We start from the raw sequence: 22,487 nt of genomic DNA on the forward strand, positions 1-22,487 counted from the left end.
CTGAAGCATGCTGGGGATGAATTTGGGGTGAACTCAGGCTAAGGTACAAGGCCCGGAGTGGCATGACTAGGCCAGCGGCCAAGGCCGAGGAATGCCTTAGCAACAAGAAGGAAAACATCTGGGCCTGGATGTGAAGTCCCTGGGAACACTGACTACCCAAGGGTGTGGGAGAAAACAATGAGCCTTGATCCCAACTGGAATGGTATACAAGCTTGGGTCCCTTGCTAGGTGGTTGCGAAAAATAGTCCAGCTGGCAGCCACTGGAGAGCGGCTGCTTGCCGGTGTCAGTAAGTTTCCCTGAACTCTTGAATCTGGAAAGGGCTATGTGCCAGTTCTTCAGCCTATCTGCCAGGACTCACAGTGAGGGTCTTTCCTTGCTGGAGCTGTCCCCCAACAAGTGGTGTAGTTGACAGGATTCTGGGGAGCACAATAGGCCTTCCCAGATGGGTGGGGAAAAGTGGGTTCCATTGCGGGAAATCCCAGAGAGGCCAGGAACGCTTGCCCTGGGACCACTAGCCCAGGCTGTTGATGCCTGGGGACCTGTGCGTGAGTACGGGGACGCCTCGAAAACGCCACAGGGATTGTTGCAGTTATTAGAGTCTTCGCATGTCGAGAAAGAGAAGAGGGACGTTAGTGTTTTGGTTGCAGGAGTTGCCTGGCCACTGTTGTGGGCATGGCAATATTCATGGGAGGCCCCAAGGCAAAAGCCAGATGGCCGCGCTGAGGTGGCTTGTGTGGGGTGGCTTCTACTTGCAGCATTGAGGGAAGCGTCTGATGCAGAGCCAGTCCCTAGAGCCTTAATTAGGCAGCTGGAAGCAGAGCTGCAACTGGAGGATTTGCATACTGCGTATTCTTCCTCCACTGAAACATTAGTGCCCCCTTTGCAGAAACAAAAGACGTCTTCGGGGGAAATCCCGGGGTGGCCAGCGATCTCTGTGTGGGGAAGCCTGGCCCCTATGCTTTTTCGTGGGAGAAATCCCGGAATGACCTGCGAAGCCCAGCTAGCTCAGTTCTCAGTTGGTAGAGCATGAGACTGGAGCTAGTTGGAGGGGGTAAACAAGTCCCTAGTGCTGGTTAGTGCTGACGACACCCTGTAACACCCAGTGCAAAGCAACAGTTAAAACTGCAGGGAAAAAAGAAAAAAAAAAAAAAAGAGTAAAATGTCCTTACAAGATAGCTTTTGTTGAGCGACCTTGAAGAGACCTCAGAATTCTCTGATAGCTGCCCCCGCCAAGGTAACTGAACAGCAACCTAGCTGTAGTTGCAATGGTAAGGGGAAAACTGAAAGAGGGGGCCTAACTCCAGGTTACCAGGCAACTGGGCTGGACCCATGCTTGCACTTGGTGTGGTGGAGGCATGGCCCGACAAATGAGTGAGGGCTTTGCCAACTTTTCCCAGATCTTTTTTCAGAAATAATTAAGAATGATTATTTCTTAACCAGCGAGGAGCAAAGGCCGTGTGTTACAATCAAAGTCCAGTGAGGTATACTTTGGATCTGAGGTCACTATCATTGAGACACTTACCCCAGCCTTACTATAGATAAGTCCCTTGGGGCCCCTACAAATCCTTATTGTATGTACTGATGATGTTGATGTATTAACGTACACCTTTGTAAACTTTTGCCTCCAAGTCCTGATGAAAATTGCTGTAGTTAGGACCGTTTTTAGAGGGGCACAAGGAAACTGTGATGTGGGGTACAACTAAAAGCCTGGCCATTCAATCTGGTCACTGACAACCCTTGGGCTGACATATAAAGCAAGCCCTGTAGAGGTGAGACATCTGGACAAAAAAAAGAAAAAAATCAGTTCTGCTCCCGCTAAGCTTTTGTTACCTGTGTGGATAATCATCAGAAAAGTCCCTATGCTGGGAGTAGAAAACAGCCAACAAGCAGACTGGTTTAACCAGCCGACTGCAGAGGCTGAAGCATTGTCTGCTCCAGAGCAGAAATGTGCAGTTGACCACCTTTCTAGATTTAAGAGAGGACTGTCCATGGAGATTCACACACCATCCTAGACTGGGTCTGCGCTCACAGCCTACCACTGTCATCAGAAAATGCTAGATAGCACAGGAAAGCTGACCAAGCTACGAGACCCTGGCCAAGGCTAAAATCTGTGCAGGGACAGATTCCCGAGCCAACAGGCCACGGTGTTCTCGACAGGTAAATGATATCGGGGCTTTTTATCCTATACAGAGGCTTCCACTGGATCTTGAATGAACTCTTCACACTCTTTATCACCCCAAGACATAGGCGCAAATGAGCACTTCAAAATGGACAGGTTTAAATGGCTGATGGGAGGGGACAAGACAACCCCAGCCTGGACCATGCAACTCAGACAAGCAGTCTGGGGTCTCAATGCAGCATTTCCCTGCAAGGGTAACGGTATTTCTTATTTGTGCAGTATGTTTGATCAAACTGTCTCTTCTATAAAATTTGTTTCTTTGGTGTAGAATTGTTCCTGACAAAAGATCTGGGTTCCACAAAGGCAATGACTGCAGTCCATGAGAGGAGGCCAAGCCTAAGGCTCCCCCTGCTGAGGTGTGGGAGTATCCCTCACCCCTCGACTAGGGGTGTGGCCAAGGTGTACTGCAGGTGCAGGAAGACCTCTGCTGTGTGACAGGGGACCGGAGGTCACACGTTAAAATGATCGTACACTGGACCCCTACTAACAGACAACATGTTTGGCTCTGGTGGATACCAGAGCTATTGATGGGTACAGGGGTGGGGATGTCAGGGTGCACCAAATCAAACTAGTGCTGCAGATTAGAAAGCTACCTCCAAAGGCCTACCACGTATACTTAGTCCCGATACCAGAATATATTCTGGGCAGAGATATCTTGTTGGGGCTAGAGCTACAGACCTCCAGTGAGTTCCACCTGCAAGTGAGAGCCATAAAAACTGTAGTACAAAAAAAAAAGTAATGCTAAATGGTCGCCTGTGCAGTTGCACTTCCCAGCTCGGGTCATGGCCCTTAAGCAGTACCGCCTCCGTGGCGGGCACCAAGAAATCACTGAGGCCATGCAGGAACTACACCCAGTGGAGATTGTGAGACCTGCCAAAAGCCCCTTCAATAGTCCTGTCTGGCCAATGCACAAGCCAGACGGCTCCTGGAGAATCACAGTAGACTACTGGGAATTGAATAAGGCGACTCCTCCGTTGTTTACAGCTAGCTGTACCCAACGTCACACAGATGATGGGACAAATAGAAGAGGCACTGGGCACCTACCGCTATGTGCTCGACTTGGCTAATGCTTTCTTTAGCATCCCTCTACACTCAGAAATCCAGGACCAGTTTGAGAGGTGAGGCAGTAGACTTTCACCATGCTCCCACAAAGGTACCTGCATAGCCCCACCATATGCCATGGCAGGGTTACTGCTGCCCTCAAGCGGTAGATTCCCCCTGCTGCGGTGGCCATATTCCACTATATTGATGATGTCTTGCTGACCTCTAACTTGTTTGCTTCTTTGCAGACTGCAGCTGGTAAGGTAGCCATACACCTCCAGCTGGGGGGTGGACAGTGAACGAGGGAAAAATGCAGGGGCCTGGTTTGTTGGTCAAGTACTTGGGTGTTATCTGGTCAGGTAAGATGCAAGTGGTGCCTGAAGCAGTGATGGATAAAGTCCAAGTCTACCCCCGCCCAGAAACTGTAAAACAAATACAGGCTTTATGAGTGTTAATGCAGGGTCAGCTGTGCAAATTGGACGTAGCCTGTTACCCTAAGGGGTATGGGTGGTACCTGTGCCATGATAAAAACTGAATGTTGCATGCGTATCCCTGATGCCTCTAAAAATATGTCTTTGGCTCTGCAGGACTTACAGCAACACATCACTGCTATCAAATATGACACCGCTGGCCCTGTCTCCAGCTCGCTGCAATCCCTCCCATTCACCTGGTGAACAGGCTTCTGGGTGATATTAGAACTCTTATTACTATGTCTTTTCCTGTGTTGGTGGTTATGCTGAATATGTGGTCTGGTTTTGCAACGCTTCTCTGCATACCAAGTCCGAGGGCTATCGCAGAAGAGCAGGCGGTAAGATCGTAGGGACATTAGGAGGGTATTCAGGGGTAATGCTGTTCAGCTATCTGCATCCCCTCCCTGATGGAATCAGCTTTGCTCTTCCCCGAAGCATGCTGGGAATGAATTCGGGATGGACTTGGGCTGGGAGTGGCATGACTAGGCCAGCAGCCAAGGCTGAGGAATACCTTAGCAACAAGAAGGAAAACATCTGGGCCTGGATGTGAAGTCCCTGGGAACACTGACTACCCAAGGGTGTGGGAGAAAACAATGAGCCTTGATCCCAACTGGAATGGTATATAAGCTTGGGTCCCTTGCTAGGTGATTGCAGAAAATGCTCCAGCCAGCTGCCACTGGAGAGCGGCTGCTTGTCTGTGTCAGTAAGTTTCCCTGAAGGCATGAACCTGGAAAGGACCATGTGTCAGTTCTTCGGATTATCTGCCAGGACACACAGTGAGGGTCTTTCCCTGCTGGGGCTGTCCCCCGACATGCCAGACAGTGATATTAGGATTTTATATGTATTAAATAATTTAATCCTTACAATATCTCTTTGTTGCCTAAAATATTTTGTTTCATCCTTTAACTGGAATAAAAGCTATATTATTTAAATACAGAAATCATATTAAAATATTGATATTGCAGCATCCAGAACATTCAAACAGCATACTTTAAGGGATGGAAAAACATTTCAACATATCATCAGTTTTCTTCAAAAATGTTACCTAACAAATACAACCAAGTTTAGTGGTTACAACAGTTCACAGAGTCTTTTTTTTAATAGTTTTTTGAGATGCAAATAATTCTCTATTACTTGTTTTCAGATGACCAGCCAAGTGCTAATTTTTATTTAGAAGGGCAAGTGGTAAATTCATTAGATTGTAAAGGAAGTCTCCACCTCCTACAGTGCTATCATAGATCAAGGGCCAAAAGAGAGCTCCCTGAGAAACTCTGATGCACTGATCACTGAAATGTCATTTCAGAGGAGCAAATTTCATCTTAATGGCTGTTATTGCTGGGAACCCAAATTCTAATTTAACTCCCAAGGCATTCTCGAAGTACCCTGTGTGTTCGCTTCTGCCACAGCCACCTCCGATAGTACCACCAGCAATGTGGTTACTATATCAAAGAAATGTTTGCCTTTATGTCCTTTGGGAACTACTACCACCAATTGCTGTCCAATCGATTCTGACTCATAGCTTGACCTTAGGGTAGTGATTCTCAAAATGTGGTCTGGAGGCCTCTGGGGTTCCCTGAGGCCCTTTCAGTGGGTCTACGAGGCTAAAATTATTTTCATATTAATTCTAAAACTTGCCTCTTTCACTCTGATTTTCATGTGAGGATTACATTGCAACAGACTGAATGCAGAAACAAATTCAAGAATCCAGCTCTCTGCTATTAAGCCAGATATTAAAGAGTTTGGCAAAAATGCAAATCACTCTTCTTACTATTTTTTGTCATTTTGAAAAATGTAGCTATTTTTCATATTTTATTTATGTTACTATAAAATTGATTTATTATTGTTATTTTTAAATGAATTAACAAAATTGATATTTTACTTTTTTTCAGTTTTAATTTCTAACATGGTAAATGTTAACAGTTATAACCTACATAAACACAAACTCTGGAGCCTCCATACTTTTTTAAGAGTGTAAAAGAGTCTTGAGATCAGAAAGTTTGACAACTGCCGCGTTAGGGTGTATCACATGAGAGATGTTCAAATTAATGGTTTTCAGAGTATTTGTAATATACCTTTCTGTGTATATATGGTTCAATCTGGATATGCAGATCAATTTCCTTAATTTTGCTGTTGATGTTTTAGGGATTGGGCTCTTTAAAATTTGGCTTTATCATTATGTGAAATATTTTTAAATGGATCCAAGGTCAAATCAAGTTATATTTATTCAAAGAGGCCTGTCTCCTTCAGCCTGCAGCCTCTATCTCCTTATAGGTAACAATGTTTTAATGTTATGATTCATCCTTCCATTGTTATTTTTTTAAATTATAAGCATACCTGTATGTATCCTTACCAGTTACGAGTTGTCTTGTAGTCGGTCCGCCTGACTCATGCGAACCCCATGTGTGTCAGAGTAAAACTGTGCTCCATAGGGTTTTCAATGGCTGATTTTCAGAAGCAGGCTGACAGATTTTTCTTCTGAGGTGCCTCTGGGTGAACTCAAACCTCCAACATTTCGGTTAGCATTTGAGTGCATTAAATGTTCACTTATATTCTGGGGCACTGGGACTGCGTTACCCCCAATTAGATAAATAGTAACATTCTAAACAGAATTTTCTCTACCTTGCTTTAGTTCACTTAAAAGTATATCCTGAAAATCATTCCATAATAGTATGTGGAGAATTTCTTCCTCATATTTTCCAGCTGTATAACACTCTAGGTTTTCTTTTTTCCTGGTTTTTGGTTCTGTTATTCTGTATTGTCTTGATAGCTTCCTGATACCTCCAGTCATATTGTGTTCTAGTTCTCAGCATCAGGGTTGATCTGAGTTTTCTTGTTTACCACTACTGGAAATAGAATCAATAGCAGAGAATTTAAGTTTTTTTTGTGTGTGTCAGAATCTAAATTAGTCTATGATTTCCAATCCTTAAAATCTTTAAAAACGGTTGTGTAAAATTTAGATAAGTCAGCGCAGGCAGGCCCTGTGGCCCAGGGATGAATTCCCCATGTTCCTCAGTATGTGGGTGTCTATCTCAGAGGACTACTCATAACAACGGCTGGCTTCCTTCCTCTGGAGGAATTGATCAGAGAGAGTGAGAGTAGTCAAGGCAGAAGCCTCTGTGTCTTTTTTATAATCTAATCTTGGAAGTGACATACCATCATTTCTGCTGTACTTTATTGACCTCACCTGGAGCAATGTGGCTGGAGCTATAATCAAAACCCAAACCGGTTGCCGTCAGGTTGATTCTGACTCATAGCGACCCTATAGGCTAGAGCAGAACTGTCCCCATAAGGTTTCCAAGGCTGTAATCTTTACGGAGAAGGAGCCTGGTTAATCCAAAAGTCCGAACCCACGGGCAGCTCTGCGGAAGAAAGATGTGGCAGGTTACTTTCATAAAGATTTGTAACCTTGGAACCCTTCGGGGCAGTTCTACTCTGTCCTGTAGGGTCGCTATGAGCTGGAATCGACTCGGAACGGCAATGCGTTTTTGGTTTGGAGGCCTATAAGTGAAAAGAAAGCACATTTCCAATATTTATGTTACAAAACGAATCTAAAGGGAAGACGGCCTGGGGATGATTTTCTCTCAAACCAATGTTTATGTGATATTCATGGAGCACCCTACTGAGGGCATGAAAACATGGACTTGTAACTTGTAAGGGAAGCAGACATTCAGCTATTTTCAATAGAAGCCGATAGATTTTTTAAATGGCGCTTGGTCTTTACCGAGTAGCTTTGTCAACTGTTGAGTTTTAGCATTAATTTCCGAGTTAGGATGTTAGATAAAATAAGAAAATTTCAGTTTCCATTGCTTACAATATAGAAAATTTGGCAGCAGACACTTGAAACACAGTAAAACCAAATAGTAACTTTTATACCAGTTGAGCACTAAGATACATGAACCTGGGTGGCACAGTGCTTAAAGCGCTCAGCTGCTAACAGAAAAGTCAGCGATTCGAACACACCGGCCCCTTTGCGGGAAAACGATATGGCAGTTGGCTACCATAAAAATTTATAGGCCTTAAAACCCTATAGGGCGGTGGCAGTTCTACTGTGCTATAGGGCCGCTGAGTCAGAATAGACTCGACGGCAGTGGGTTTGGTTTTTAGACCGACGGAAACTATCATTGTTTATAAGGGCGGACAAAATGTGTCCCAGTTCTTTTTTGAAAGTATGGGTGGCTCTGAAAAGAGCCGTTGGGGTGTAGATTTGGACAATTAACTAGGTCCACAGGCTAGCAGCTCACTTAGAGCTGGTGTACTTGGTGACGGCCTTGGTGCCCTCGGACACCGCGTGCTTAGCCAGCTCCCCAGGCAGCAGCAGGCGCACGGCCGTCTGGATCTCCCTGGACGTGATGGTTGAGCGCTTGTTGTAATGGGCCAGGCGAGAGGCCTCACCAGCGATGCGCTCGAAGATGTCGTTGACAAAGGAGTTCATGATGCCCATCGCCTTGGAGGAGATACCGGTGTCAGGGTGGACCTGCTTCAGCACCTTGTACACGTAGACAGAGTAGCTCTCCTTGCGGCTGCGCTTGCGTTTCTTGCCGTCCTTTTTCTGCGCCTTGGTCACCGCCTTCTTGGAGCCCTTCTTCGGGGCGGGAGCGGACTTGGACGGCTCTGGCATGGCTAGAGAAAACTATGACGAAACCCGAGAGAATGAGGAGTAATGAATGTGAAGCTGGACGCTGTCCTTTTATTAGCAGCCCTCATGCAAAGAAAGCGTTCGGTAAAATCACGTGTCTGATTGGAGGCGAATTCTGATTGACGTAGTATATTAACTTTGTCCAATCAAAATCAGTGTATTTCAAAACCACGATTCCATTGGCTTAAGTGTAATTGTCACCTTTAACCAATGGCAGAGCTTCATTTTCGCGCCCGGCAATGTGTATAAGTACCGCAGATTGAGGTTTTCCACCTCACAGTTTGCTCAGGCTAGTGACTACTGCCGCATCATGTCTGGACGGGGAAAGCAGGGCGGTAAGGCTCGCGCCAAGGCCAAGACTCGTTCTTCCCGCGCCGGACTCCAGTTCCCCGTGGGCCGAGTGCACCGCTTGCTCCGTAAAGGGAACTATTCCGAGCGGGTCGGGGCCGGCGCACCGGTGTACCTGGCGGCGGTGCTGGAGTACCTGACTGCCGAGATCCTGGAGCTGGCGGGCAACGCGGCCCGCGACAACAAGAAGACGCGCATCATCCCGCGCCACCTGCAGCTGGCCATCCGCAACGACGAGGAGCTCAACAAGCTGCTGGGCAAAGTCACCATCGCGCAGGGCGGCGTCCTGCCTAATATCCAGGCCGTGCTGCTGCCCAAGAAGACTGAGAGCCACCACAAGGCCAAGGGCAAATAAGGTCCCAAATAGCAGTGTCCAAACAAAAGGCTCTTTTCAGAGCCACCCACTATTTCTGTGGAAGAGTTGGGTCACTTAAAAAACCCAAACCCATTGCCGTCGAGTCGATTCCGGCTCAATAGCGACCCTAAACCTATAGTCAGTATTTGCCAGTAAAAGCACAACATTTACGGTCACTTATCTTAGGTCCGGTAGGTGTCACTAAGATTTTCCAGTAGATGTGTCACCCTTTTTAAAGTCAAAGTGTAAAAAATATTAACTCCCCCCAACAGGTTTTTTAGATGTGGTGTACTGGGGGGCACGAAGCACATTCTTGCATAAAATTTTCCGCCGAAGAGACAATGTGGCAGTTATTGGCCAATCGGAGAATGGCGCGGGCTTTTTAAATAAGCTTCCTTCAAGTAACATTTTAAAGATGGATGAGATGCATGCATACAGTAAAAATGGTCAGATTTAAAAGTGGGGAAAACCTCAACACTGTTCAACCTAATGTATGAGTGAAAATGGGATAACGAAAGACCGAAATACTTAGGATAGTGTACAGCTATTTTGTCAGAGATATTTGGGTGGCTCTGAAAAGAGCCTTTGGGGTTTAGACTTTTCACCAGGCCAACTACCTACTTCTTCTTAGGAGTCGCCTTCTTAGCCTTTGCAGCTTTGGGCTTAGCTGCCTTAGGCTTGGCGGCTTTGGGTTTGGCTGCTTTAGGCTTCACTGCCTTTGGCTTTGCAGAACTCTTGGCAGCCTTCTTCGGCTTGGCGGCAGGTTTGGCCTTTTTCGGGCTCTTGGCCACTTTCTTAACACCTGCCGCCGCGGGCTTCTTCGCCTTTTTCGGAGTCTTCTTCACGGCTTTCTTGGCTCCAGCTGCCTTCTTGGGCTTCTTAGGAGTGGCCCCCGCGGGCTTCTTGGCTTTGGTGGCGCCAGCCTTCTTGGCCTTGGGCTTTGCTTCCCCGGAGGCTGCCTTTTTGTTGAGCTTGAAGGAGCCCGAGGCGCCAGTGCCCTTGGTCTGCACCAGGGTGCCCTTGCTCACCAGGCTCTTCAAACCCAGTTTGATGCGGCTGTTGTTCTTCTCCACATCGTAGCCGCCAGCGGCTAGCGCTTTTTTAAGCGCGGCCAAGGAGAGACCGTTGCGCTCTTTGGAAGCGGCCACAGCCTTAGTGATCAGCTCGGAGACCGGAGGCCCGGTTGCCTTGCGCTTCGCGGCGCCCCCAGCTGTCTTCTTAGTTGCCTTCTTCTTGGCGGGGGATTTCTCCACTGGTGCCGGGGCGGCAGTCTCAGTGGGAGCCGTTTCCGACATGGCGATAGGAGAAATTGCAGGAGAGGTTTCAAATCCAAAGAGAGCAAGTTTTGCAATGCTGGCTCGTTCAAGCCCCGGGCTTATATAAGGCGGCCCTGGCCTGTGATTGGTGGAGAGTCCAATCCACCGCCCTCGGGCAGACGCCTCTCGGAGTTGGACTCCCAAGTTGTGTTTGTTAGTCGCCAAAATTTGATTAAATGAGAAAAACAACGGTGCAGAATTTGGCTCCTTGAAGCTCTAAAGGAGGAAAAGAGCCTCCAGGTTCACAAACTTATTCGTGTTTTCATGAATCGTGACCAGACGTTGAAAGATATTTTTTAAAAACCCTTTAGCTTTGAGTGTGAATCCACCCGGTTGGGGTCATTGCGGTAGTTAGTTGTATGTTGCAGTAGATTTCTACTAAGTATCAAACAAAAGTTTTCTAAAAGGATTTGTTCAGAGGTTCAGCTTTTGATTTATACAGGAGGGAAGACACTAGGTTTCTTGCGTTTGGTATAAACTTTGTTTCTAAGTGTTGTAAGTAACACAGATATAGAGCAACTGGTTTCCTACCGCCCCAAATTAAAAATCTGTTCTGCCTTTTCAGAGTTTCCACGTGCTGATATCTTTAGAGAAAAAGGACTTTGCAGCTTGGAAAAACTCAGTTGCCAGTGTGACTTCTTCCCCGTTGCAGCAAGAGCGGAGATCTCTTGCTTCAGATTCCAAAGCCCAGATTTAAATTTGAATTTGGTATGCTATCTGATCGAGATGCTTTCTCTCGTTCTTGGGCAAATTCAGGAAAATGAGGACCAAAAAATGCTTGCCTCTGATAATTTGCTTTAGAAAAATCTCTCAAACCTGTTGAAAATTATTCGAGGGCTCACAGTATCTTCCAGAATGAAGTGCACGTTTAGATGACAGGATCCTATCAGGCTTTCAATACATTTTTCCCAGTGCTCTTACTAAGCCTCTTATGTTCACCAACACTGAACCAGTTGCATAGTTGAGAAAATCATTTTCTGCAAGACGCCAGGAGACATCAATGTGAACATTTGTGTGTGTTTAAGTTCTGACAGATGCATATTTTAGAAAAATAACAGGCTATTTTGAGAAGGTTAGATTAGGTATGGAGGGGCTGGAGGTTACAGGGGTTCAGAAGAATTCAGGAAAACATTAACTTTGAAGAGAACTGAGGCAATGACTATGAGGTTGGAGAAGTTTGCTATTTATTTAAGGGAAGAAATGAAAAGATTTTATGGCCACTTGATAAAGGAGATCAAATGATGATTCAAATCTCTGATGCAACCAACAGTCAATTCTTGCCAGTGAAAACCTGGGGTGGAGTGGGGGTGGGGGGGGGAGGCTCAAATGGCCAATGCACTTTATCTTCCCTCCGGGAGCACCTGGAATAGTTGGCAAAGTACCACCTGTGGGCCACATCTGGACAGTGCCTGTTTTTATAGCTCTCAAACTAAGAACAGTTATCTTTCTAAAGGACTGCAAAATGAAAGAAAGGGAAGAAGGAAGAGAGAATATATGACAGAGATCATATGTGACCTGCACAGCTTAAAGTTCTCACCATCTGGTCCTTTTGCTGTGTTGTGGACGCCTCCACATAGACACAGATGATGGTATGCTATTACTACAAGACTCTTTCGAAACAGTGCAAATTGAGAACTAATGAAAAGGAGATCTTAACAAGTAAATGTTCTAACCAAGTAATTTCTATGGTTTTAATCAAAACTTTCAGGGAGGTGCTGTGTTTAAAGTAGGGAGAGGAGATAACAATAAATTAAGCATTTACTAAGTGCCAGAGAACATTCTTAGTATGCTGCACTACAGGTTTTTACTTATCTGTCACATTTCACTGCTGCACATCTGAGGCCTAGAGAGTGGATCGCTAACTTGCCCAGGGTTATAAAGTTAGCAACTATCTGCTCTGGGATTTGAACCTAGATCATCTGGCCTCACACTATTATGCTGGGAAAGTGATGAGGGTGGAGTGGGGACCGAGGGCAAGGCTATTTTTGAAGCTTGGAATAGGCAGTAAATTGATCCCCCACCCCCGCCCCCCGCGGAAACCCTGGTGGTGTAATGGTTAAGTGCTATGGCTGCTAACCAAAGGGTCGGCAGTTCAAATATGCCAGGCGCTCCTTGGAAACTCTACAGGGCAGTTCTACTCTGCTCTATAGGGTTGCTATAGGGTCGCTGAGTCGGAATCGACTCGATGGCAACGGGCTTGGTTTTTGGTACCCCCCTAGCAGACAGATACTAAAGGAGCTCTAGGTTAGAGAATCTGTAGGAAGAGGCTCCTGACCTCCTCCCTCTGAACAGTTTTTGTGAACCAATTCCATAGTTTCTGAAATCTTTAGAAAGAACCAGTGGCTAGGACTGCAGCCCCTTTGGAAGAGCAAATTGAGGAAAGGGTGGTAGAGAATGAGATTGCTGATCTGTGCCAAAACAGAAGAAAATTTGCCTTAATATAACTCTTTGCCGCCTTCTGAACTCAAGATATGTACCCAAAAAAGTCAACAGTAAAATGAAGTAGTGATGGTAGTATACAGGTAAAATACTGGATAAGGTTAATAAATGGAGTGCTTGTTAGAAAATCTGAACTCTACGTGCAGAGACCAGGAACTGCTTTCAATTGCCATTTTGGGCTTTTAATTTCCATTGTGCTTCTGTATCTGAAGAAAAAAAAAATCATGAAAACCAACTTCACAGAGGTATAACAAGAGCATTGATAAAGTCTCGGCAAATAATTTTCATATAACTTTAGAGGCAGCTCATTTTAGATAAGTGTTGTCGGTAGTTAAGTCTCCAGGCCTTGCTCCCCAACCCCTACATACAGAAAACTACAGTGTAAGGTCACTTGTTCGGTTCCTTACAATGGCATGCATAGTGATAAAGTACCTTGGGAAAGTTCATCTGCTTTTGCACAATTTTACTTGCCGACCCTCAATGTGTTAAGTTGGGGGTTTGCAAAACGCACAGCTATTTTACACCCTAGAATAATCTACCTGCGTAACTATCGGTGTGGCAGGGACTTAAGCAAAAGAAAAAAGAAAAATTTTTGAGATATCAGTATGTGTTTTAGAAGTTTAACAACTCTTTCTTGGGGAGAATTGAGGGGCTCTGAAAAGAGCCTTTTAGAGAAAAATATTGAGAACTGTTTATGCCCTCTCCCCGCGGATGCGGCGGGCCAGCTGGATGTCCTTGGGCATGATGGTGACACGTTTGGCATGGATGGCGCACAGGTTGGTGTCCTCAAACAGCCCCACCAGGTAGGCCTCGCACGCCTCCTGCAGCGCCATGACCGCAGAGCTCTGGAAGCGCAGGTCGGTCTTGAAGTCCTGCGCGATCTCGCGCACCAGCCGCTGGAAAGGCAGCTTGCGGATCAGCAGTTCGGTGGACTTCTGGTAGCGCCTGATCTCGCGCAGCGCCACGGTGCCGGGCCGGTAGCGGTGGGGCTTCTTCACGCCGCCGGTGGCCGGGGCGCTCTTGCGGGCGGCTTTGGTGGCCAGCTGCTTGCGGGGCGCCTTGCCGCCGGTGGACTTGCGGGCTGTCTGCTTGGTTCGGGCCATGAGTAAGGAGTCGTGACTGCTGCACTGGAGAGACTAAGGTATGAGGTGGTCGTGGCATTATTTATAGTGACTCTCGCGTTCTGATTGGACCGTCTACTGTTGCTCCGCCTTAGCCTACGCAAGCGGAATTGGCCCCCAGATTAATCCCCTAATACAAAATGTTTCCCGCTCCCACTTCAGACTAAAAACAAAAAACATCAACCAACCAAACTCTTTGCCGTCGAGTCGATTCCGATTCATGGGGACTCTAGGACAGAGTAGAACTGCCCCATAGGGTTTCCAATGAGCGGCTGGTGGATTCAAACTTCTGATCTTTTGTTTAGAGAGGCGAGCTCTTAAACACTGGGCCACTATTTCAGCCTAGGAAATGTAAAAAAAAAAGTATTTTACTGGTTAAAAGAAAAAAAACTTGTTGGAGTTTGCACTGTCTAAATTACAAGAGAATCCTGTTTGCTTGAGTATCTGAATTCTTGGGACAAAGTTTATTGAATAACATTAAAGGAACAACTGAGATTAAGGAAATTGACTCGTAAATGGGGGCTTCTAATGTGGGTCGAAATTCGAGTGTGCTATGTTAGTACTTCTAAAATTTAAAAATCATGCTTTTTAACACAACGATCTACAGTCACTACCTTTGGCTTTGCAAGCCATGCTGTACCGCGAACTGATGTAGTGGCGCGAAAGCAGTCATAGGACAAAGGAGCAATGACACATGCGGCATGCATGTGGCCAACAGCGCTAGTCTACCGACCCAGGATTTTTCATTGACTCGGAGACGTTGGTTACGCTGTTACCGGCGTGCCAAACGGAAGGGGAGTAACTGCTTTAATGCTTACTATCAATTTAAACTACTCTCTTCCTTAGTGTTTGGTTAAACCCCCGAAGGTATATTAAAAACACGATCCAGCTATCATTAAGGAACTTTTGACTTTCAAAGTGTACCCGGCTCCTTAACAGATTTTGTGGGTGGCCCTTAAAAGGGCCTTTGGGGAATAGAACGTAGACAAAATCTCTAGCCTCCGAAGCCATAGAGGGTGCGCCCCTGGCGTTTGAGCGCGTAGACCACGTCCATGGCAGTGACTGTCTTGCGCTTGGCGTGCTCGGTGTAGGTGACGGCGTCGCGGATCACGTTCTCCAGGAAGACCTTGAGCACCCCGCGGGTCTCCTCGTAGATAAGCCCGGAGATGCGTTTGACACCGCCACGCCGCGCCAGGCGCCGGATAGCAGGCTTGGTAATGCCTTGGATGTTGTCTCTTAGGACCTTGCGATGGCGCTTAGCGCCGCCTTTGCCGAGGCCTTTACCTCCCTTGCCGCGACCAGACATGTTTATGGCTGGACGGAAGACAGTCTGTCAAGCTTTAGAGGTAGCGATTTATATAGTGGTTAATCGGACCTGTTTGGGAACTCCTTACACCAGCTGTATCACCTCAGTTCTCAGATCCGGAGCCCGGGGGCGGGGAGGTGGGGGGAAGGCGGGGGGCGGTGCTTAAACTCCTACTTTCAAAAAGATGCCGAAGCAAGAATTACTATTGGGTGTATAGAGGTCCAACAGCTCTTCCTACTGTGCTTTGCGCCCGCCCACCAATGCAAGGCCCTTCCTTTGTTCAGGTCAGGCCATGCGGTTTGCTGTTCTCAGTCACCTCTTAGCACTGATCGCTGGCTGCTGGATAGCGTGACCCTTTTTGAGAGGGAGGATTGCACTCATTTCAGCTGCTCGTGTAACTGTCTCGTATGCTAAATACTTTCCATATAATCTCGATTTAATGAGCCTCCTCAAAAGTGCTTTCCGTATAATGTTTAGTCAGCCTGAGAAGAGGCTGACTTCAATGAACGCTCCTTGATTATACCTTCAGTGTGAGTCTCCTCACTTTTAACAAAATTGTTTCCCTGTCCTCTTCCTTACTCATCCAATCGCCTTCCCTTTTCTTTTTCCATTACCGCCCCCAGTCACATATTTGGGGAGGGCTAACTTTCTTTTTTTCCCCCTTCATCCCACTTAGAAACAGTTTAGGAAGTTCTTTGAAGAAGGAAGACCTTCCCCCGCCATTTCCCTGGAGAGTCGATTAACAGGTAGAAATGCTGCTCAGCTCTAGGGGGTTCCATACACTCCTCTCTTCCTCTCCTCTCAACTAGGAAATCAACTGCACCCAGAAACTTCATCCCTTGAATTTACACGTTCAGAATGCAGAAACCATGGACTACATTCTTCCGGGGCGGGGGGGGGTGGGGGTGGGGTTTAAAAAGACAACGTGTTGGGTTGGTTTCCAAGATGTAGCTGTTTGGAATTATTTTCATAAGGCCCCACTTGCTTGTGTTCTTCAAGGTATCAGATTCTGGTTTTTCCCTGTGAAACTTTGGCAGCCCTTTCTCCCACATTCCCTCTTTTTCTGAGTATCAGTCAGCAATGTTTACCTTTTGTTTCAAACATGTGTGATTGGTTTTTATGCCTTGAAAAACGATCTAATTTTATCCTAGGACTTAGTCTTTCCAAGCACATTGTAAGCTCTTTATGATTAATGCACATGCAAAAAATTACATGTCCCATGTTCTATCAGTTAATAATCCATTTCTCATTGAACTTCTAGGTTGGTTTCTTTTTCTTTCTATTAAGTAATAATGGAATTCCAATGCTTAACCTTGAAGGTGTAAACCCTATTTCTTCGGGTGAAATAATCTTAGCAATAAAAAAGAAAAATTACCTCTTCCTGTTCAACTACAGAAAAACCAGGCAGTGTTCTGCCTTATCAAATAGCAACTGTCCCTGAATATGTTATTTTAATGAAGAAACACTGAGTGTTCATTTATCTGGTGAATATAATGTATTCTGACAGGTCTAATTTTGTTTGGTTGCCTTGGCAATTTGCCCTGAGAATGATACAGGCATAGTCATCTAGCTTTTCCAAAGTTGTAAATACTTGTTAATTCTTTTTGTTAAATCAGATACTTTGTTAATTTGTTTCTTCCACCTGCATAGAGGAAACATACTGGCTGACCCGGAATTCAGATTTCTTGAAGAGTTTGAGAATCTTGTTTCACTTAAATGAAGTACTACTTGAATGTTTTCTTTTTGTCTGCCTCAGCAGATAATGGTGCTAATTCCCGAGTTGCCCAATAAATCCTTGTTGATTACATGGAATAAATACTGTGGGTTTTTTTCTTTTTCCTTCTCACATTAGGAGGGATTGAAAACCCTATGGAACACATTCTGACTCTGACATACATAGCATTGCCATGAGTAGGAATTGACTCAAGGGTAACTGAACCAGTAGTTTGTAAGTTAATGTCTGAACACACAGCAATTGGTTTATTGCTGGGTGAATTGAAAAGAAATGTGAGATTTTTCCCCTGCAAAACTGATAGCCATCCATACCTGCAAAGTAGCCCTACCTGAGCAGCCAATAGGTTTCATCCACTTCCTAAATCTCTGGCAGCATTAAACCTGTCTTTAGCCTCTCTGGGTAGCAGCAAAAGAAAATCCTGCTGATTCCTGGGCAATGACTAAGGCAAATTCCTGCGGGTCCAGACTGTCGGTGGTGAGGTGCAGAACTGTGGGATGGGGTCATCTCATGTAGTCTAGCTGGACTTCACTGCATAACTCCTAACTCTTGTTCTTCCTACTATATTAGTTATTTATTGTGTAACAAATTACCCCAAAACAAGCAGCTTGCAAGAAGAAATTAATTATCTCATACAGCTTCTGAAAGTCAGGAAAGAGAGAGTGGCTTAACTCTGGTTCTGACTCAAATGTGAAGGGTGAAGCTGTCAGCAGGGGCTGCAGTCATCTGATGCTTGACTGAGTGGAGCTAGAGATGGCTCAACCACATGGCTGTGGTAGTTCCCCAATGACTTTTGGAGAAGGCCTCAACTTCTGGCCATGCGGGTTTCTCTGCAGGGCGGCCTGAGTGTCCTCCCATCATGGCAGCAGGGTTCCGCAGAGCAAGTGAATGAGAGAGAGCAAGCAAGAAGCACAGTCTCTGAAGTAGCTCACCATCACTTTCATTTTATGTTATTTGCTTTACTGCATCGGTTAGAAAGCAGTCTCTAAATTCAGCCCATACAAAAAAAAAAAAAAAAAACTCAAGAGGAGGGGAATTAGGCTCCGCTTTTTGAAGGGAGGAGTTACCTGTTGTGTTCTAAGATAAAATCTGTTATAAGATTTTATCTTAGAAGTTTAATAGAGAGATACTCAGGTTTAACATGCATAAATTTGTTTAGTTTATTGCAAGGTAGTCATGATAAGGCATACAAGTAAGATCTCACAACATTCATTTAGAAGAGGAGAATTAGAACTAACAATTACAATAACAAAGGTAATTCAATGTTTAGAGTCCAAATCTTCAGACTTCAGGCTTTTGCCTTTAATAGTAGGTCTCAGGAGGAAGGCTTAACCGTGGCTTGAACTGGCTATAAGGAGGTGGAGGTTTCTAATAGCTAGAGTTCAAGGTCAGCGGTGGCAGACAGAATCTCAGTTCCATCTCTGCCTTTTCTCTGTGAGTGAGCAGAAATTTAGGGTTTATATGTGAATTTGAGGAGCCCTCGTGGCACAGTGGTTAAGCACTTAGCTGCCAGCCAACAGATCAGTGGTTCAAACTCACCAGCCACTCTGTGGGAGAAAGATGTGGCAGCCTGCTGCTAAAGATTTACAGCCTTGGAAACCGTATGGGGCAGTTCTACTCTGTCCTAAAGGGTCACTATGAGTCTGAATCGACTCTATGACAATGAGTCTTGGTTTTATATGAATTTGTTACCTTGGCTCCACATGACAAGGTGCAGTGTGACATCAAAGATTAGGATGTTATTTCTTTTCTCTGGGGTTAGAAACCAGCTGAAGGACTCACTTTTTCTTCAAGGTTAGAGATTAGGGAGGTTGTTTAGATATTAACTATGTTCTATTTTCTTGTGTCACAGCATGCCAGTCAAAGTGAACTTAAAGGTTGTTTATGTTCTTTACATACTTGAAGTTTCTTGTCTAAGTTCAAAGCTTTTGTAAATAACTTTCTTATGACTTAACAGTTTCTAATGACTTATAGTTAATGTTAGAGAGCCTCACAAAGATAGGCATATTTCTAAGTTAACGCTATGAGTGCTTATACATATATATTTCAAAAGCATAGTAGTGACTTCTACATTATGAGATTTGAGATCATTATAGAAACATACAGAGGCATATCAAAGAATTTTTGGACATTTCCTAAAACCACCACTTCTATACCCAGATATAGGCTTCAAATTGAAAATATCCTCACTAGTCCGTAGTTGACCTGGAATGCTGAGGAGTTAAAAGAGATAAGAAAAACATTTAACTTCTGCCTTCCCTATTAAAGAAAAACAGGGCTCTCTGCCTCCCAGCTTATTTATTTAAATATTTTCCTTATTTATTGTCCTGTGGAGCCCCGGTGGCATAGTGGTTAACAGCTCAGCTGCTAACCAAAAGGTCGGCAGTTCGAATCTACCAGCAGCCCCTTGGAAACTCTGTGGGGGCAGTTCTACTCTGTCCTATAGGGTCACTATGAGTCAGGGGCAACTTGATGGCAATGGGTTATTATAGCCATTGGAGGCTTATGTAGATCATCTCCTTCCCACTTTGCTCTCAGCCGGAGATTGTGGAAAGAATTATGAACTGGTATCCACCAGCCCAGGGCTGTCCTTCAATACTAAAGCAGTACTGGAAAAGACAAACTTTGCAGAGCTAGTAAGAGAGTACCTTGTACCCCTTCTAAACCCTAGAGACTATTGTCAGGGTCACATACAAAATGCACATGTGAATATATTTGGAAACTATAAAGCTTTATATAATAGTTGTTGTCAATATGACATCTACTCACCATGGAGAATAAAAATAGTGGTGGCTACACATCTGGGATGAAATGTGTGAGACTGAATGGGAAAGCAGATTAAAGAGAGTATTGGAATTTAAAAACAGGACAATTTGGGGAATTATTGTGTAGGAAATAAAAGACCGTTGTATCTCTTTAAGCTAAAACCATTCTTATTTATGAAGTATATTTATTTAAGGTACAAAATTTGGGCTGAGTCCTCTCTGGGATTTCTTTGTAAACAATCGATCTATCCTTTCTGAAGTTCTCTGAGGAACAAAGGAAATAATATATGCCAGTGCTTTCTGAATTTTAAAGCAAAGAATGCATACAAGTTAGCAAATTCACTCATTCAACAAGTATTTATGGGATACCTGTCCTATGTGGGGCTCTTTCCATTCTAGAGATACAATAGTGAATGGAACAAGACAACTTTGGCTTATGGCATGTATATTCTATAGAAAGAAAAAATGAGTAAAATTCTTTAGATTTGGGGGAATGCATATCTCCTGGATCTGGTGTTTCATACACGTAGGTATGTCATCACGTAACGGATACAGAATCATAAGGAAGCCCTCAGGTGTGGGGTGCGGGGGTGGGAGCTGTTGCCTCAAATAACTCCGCTGTAGCTTCTACCTTAGCGAAGTCATCAATATAAGGTCAGGCAATCAGCCTGCAGGGCTCAGCAACCAGGTTTTGATGGCAGGGTGCCTGTGTATTGCTCCTCAGACATACTTCTGCATTGTCAGGCTCCTGGAAGCTGGCAAATAAGAATCGATGGATGGGGTAATTTGCTAATTTTATAGTATCGAAATCTTGGAGTGAATGTGAAGGATAGTAAACATTTCAGAGCTTTATCTGTAGGATTGCCAGAAGGCAAATTACTGCTAGACAATAAGCAATACGACTCTCTTGAGAATCAAATGTTACAGTTTGAACAGTAACATTTCTCTCATACTGATTAAGTCCAATCATATTCAGGTTTTTTGTTCTTTTTGGAGTGATATATATATATAAAATTCAGTATGAGACAAGTTGAAGTCTACTAACCATTGCTAGATACCTGGGCAACAAAACAAAACGAACAAAAAACACCCACATTGCCTGAATTCACTTAACTACAGATAGCCTCTGTCTCCTGGGAATCTAGACCGTTCAACTAACTCATCTCTATGGAGCAAGTTTAAGGTATCATTCTAGGCACGGTGGGTACACAAAACAAAGCACTCATCTCCCCAGACATTTACATTCTAAAGGGGGGGTTGTTGTTAAGTGGAATCCAGTCTGTTCCGACTCGTTGCGACCCTATGTACAACAGAACGAAACACTGTCCGGCCCTGCGCCAGCCTCACTATAGTTGTTATGTTTGAGCCCATTGTTGCAGCCACCTAAGTGGGGGAAAAGCAAAAAACCCGTTGCGGTCCAGTGGATTCCGACTCATAGTGGCCCTATAGGAGAGAACTGCCCTACAGGTTTCCAAGGAGCAAAACTGCAAACTTTTTGTTTAGCAGCCTAGCTTTTAACCACTGCAGAGAAGGAAATGCAAATAACTGTGTTCTAAATCCCATTGTAGTCTGTTTGACAAACTGCCAAACAGCTTTTAACATATAGATTGTCCAAGTGGCCTAGGGAAGTTTTTAATCCGGGAAGTGGTTTTGTTCATTTGTGCTGACAGTTGCTTTAAGAAAATTGACTTAACCCACTGCTAACCACTGTAGCTAATGTGAAATTGATGGTTATAACTTTTTTTTTTTGCAGCTAAATGAGATCTCAGTCGTTGGGTATCTCGGTGGTAACGTTCCTCCCCTTTTCAACAATTCTGCCCCAGAACGTCAACACTGTGTTTGCAGCTACTTTCAGTGGGAGTGTGAGTGGCTCTGAAAAGAGCCTTTGGGAAGGGAAAAAAAACTAGCAAGCCCAGATGGACAGTTTAGGCTCTCTCCCCGCGAATGCGGCGGGCCAGCTGGATGTCCTTGGGCATGATGGTGACACGCTTGGCGTGGATGGCGCACAAGTTGGTATCCTCAAAGAGCCCCACCAGATAGGCCTCACACGCCTCCTGCAGTGCCATAACCGCAGAGCTCTGGAAGCGCAGGTCGGTCTTGAAGTCCTGCGCGATCTCGCGCACCAGCCGCTGGAAAGGCAGCTTGCGAATCAGCAGTTCAGTTGACTTCTGGTAGCGCCTGATCTCGCGCAGCGCCACGGTGCCGGGCCGGTAGCGGTGAGGCTTCTTTACGCCGCCAGTGGCCGGCGCGCTCTTGCGGGCAGCTTTGGTGGCCAACTGTTTGCGCGGCGCTTTGCCGCCGGTAGACTTGCGAGCTGTCTGCTTGGTACGAGCCATAGCTACAACAGTCGTGCACTAAAAAGAAGCGACTGAAGGAGTGATACTGGGACCAGAATTTATACTAATGCTCCGACCCTGATTGGTCAGAGCTATTACAGCAGTAACATAATTGGTTACTTCTTTCTTTATCTGGTTCCTTCCACCCCATGTAAACGGTTTTGTTTTCCATGGTGTTCATTTTTATTTTCTATTTTTTACAGGAAAGAATAATTGTTTTATTTTCTATTTTTTACAGGAAGGAATAATTGCTGTACCCCATCCTATTTGAGTTTACTGCCTTCGACCAATCACCTTATTACGATTCCACCAGTGAAAAGGGAATCTGACCAGTAATTTGTGGAAGTCAGCGCCTAAACGATCCTTAAACGCATTTTCACTGGAGCCTTTTTTCCTTTTCAGTAACGCGAAAAAAATTCCAGCAGAAAACGTTATTATTTAG

The 22,487-nt window shown here is 45.1% G+C and overlaps 5 protein-coding genes across 5 annotated transcripts in view; 1 reads left to right on the forward strand and 4 right to left on the reverse strand.

Moving 5' to 3' along the window:
* Positions 1 to 15,249, reverse strand: part of LOC135232753 (uncharacterized) — a 35,633-nt gene extending 20,384 nt beyond the window's left edge. Inside the window, 3 exon segments of the mRNA XM_064293616.1 lie at positions 8,606 to 8,998; positions 13,479 to 13,926; positions 14,918 to 15,249. Of these exon segments, the coding sequence (XP_064149686.1) occupies positions 8,606 to 8,998; positions 13,479 to 13,926; positions 14,918 to 15,212 (1,136 nt within the window). The 5' untranslated portion in view covers positions 15,213 to 15,249.
* LOC100660148 (histone H2B type 1-N) lies at positions 6,123 to 8,357 on the reverse strand. Its single transcript, XM_023540257.2, has one exon. It carries the CDS (start codon positions 8,307 to 8,309, stop codon positions 7,929 to 7,931), a length of 381 nt encoding a protein of 126 aa, XP_023396025.1. The 5' UTR covers positions 8,310 to 8,357; the 3' UTR covers positions 6,123 to 7,928.
* Positions 8,611 to 9,197, forward strand: LOC100655117 (histone H2A type 1-D). The gene has a single exon (XM_003421142.3). The coding sequence runs from the start codon at positions 8,638 to 8,640 to the stop codon at positions 9,028 to 9,030; it is 393 nt and encodes a 130-aa protein (XP_003421190.1). The 5' UTR covers positions 8,611 to 8,637; the 3' UTR covers positions 9,031 to 9,197.
* H1-5 (H1.5 linker histone, cluster member) lies at positions 9,487 to 10,371 on the reverse strand. The gene has a single exon (XM_023540252.2). The coding sequence runs from the start codon at positions 10,323 to 10,325 to the stop codon at positions 9,648 to 9,650; it is 678 nt and encodes a 225-aa protein (XP_023396020.1). The 5' UTR covers positions 10,326 to 10,371; the 3' UTR covers positions 9,487 to 9,647.
* Positions 15,250 to 17,669: 2,420 nt separating the features above from the next.
* On the reverse strand, positions 17,670 to 22,049 carry LOC100655399 (histone H3.1). The gene has a single exon (XM_064282168.1). The coding sequence runs from the start codon at positions 22,043 to 22,045 to the stop codon at positions 21,635 to 21,637; it is 411 nt and encodes a 136-aa protein (XP_064138238.1). The 5' UTR covers positions 22,046 to 22,049; the 3' UTR covers positions 17,670 to 21,634.
* Positions 22,050 to 22,487: the final 438 nt, after the last annotated feature.

The sequence above is a fragment of the Loxodonta africana genome, chromosome 1 (assembly GCF_030014295.1).
Source record: "Loxodonta africana isolate mLoxAfr1 chromosome 1, mLoxAfr1.hap2, whole genome shotgun sequence".
Classification (NCBI taxonomy): domain Eukaryota; kingdom Metazoa; phylum Chordata; class Mammalia; order Proboscidea; family Elephantidae; genus Loxodonta; species Loxodonta africana.

Excerpts from the sequence above, each read along its gene's own strand:
- LOC100660148 (XM_023540257.2), bottom strand. The coding sequence starts at position 8,309 with ATGCCAGAGCCGTCCAAGTCCGCTCCCGCCCCGAAGAAGGGCTCCAAG.
- LOC100655117 (XM_003421142.3), top strand. The coding sequence starts at position 8,638 with ATGTCTGGACGGGGAAAGCAGGGCGGTAAGGCTCGCGCCAAGGCCAAG.
- H1-5 (XM_023540252.2), bottom strand. The coding sequence starts at position 10,325 with ATGTCGGAAACGGCTCCCACTGAGACTGCCGCCCCGGCACCAGTGGAG.
- LOC100655399 (XM_064282168.1), bottom strand. The coding sequence starts at position 22,045 with ATGGCTCGTACCAAGCAGACAGCTCGCAAGTCTACCGGCGGCAAAGCG.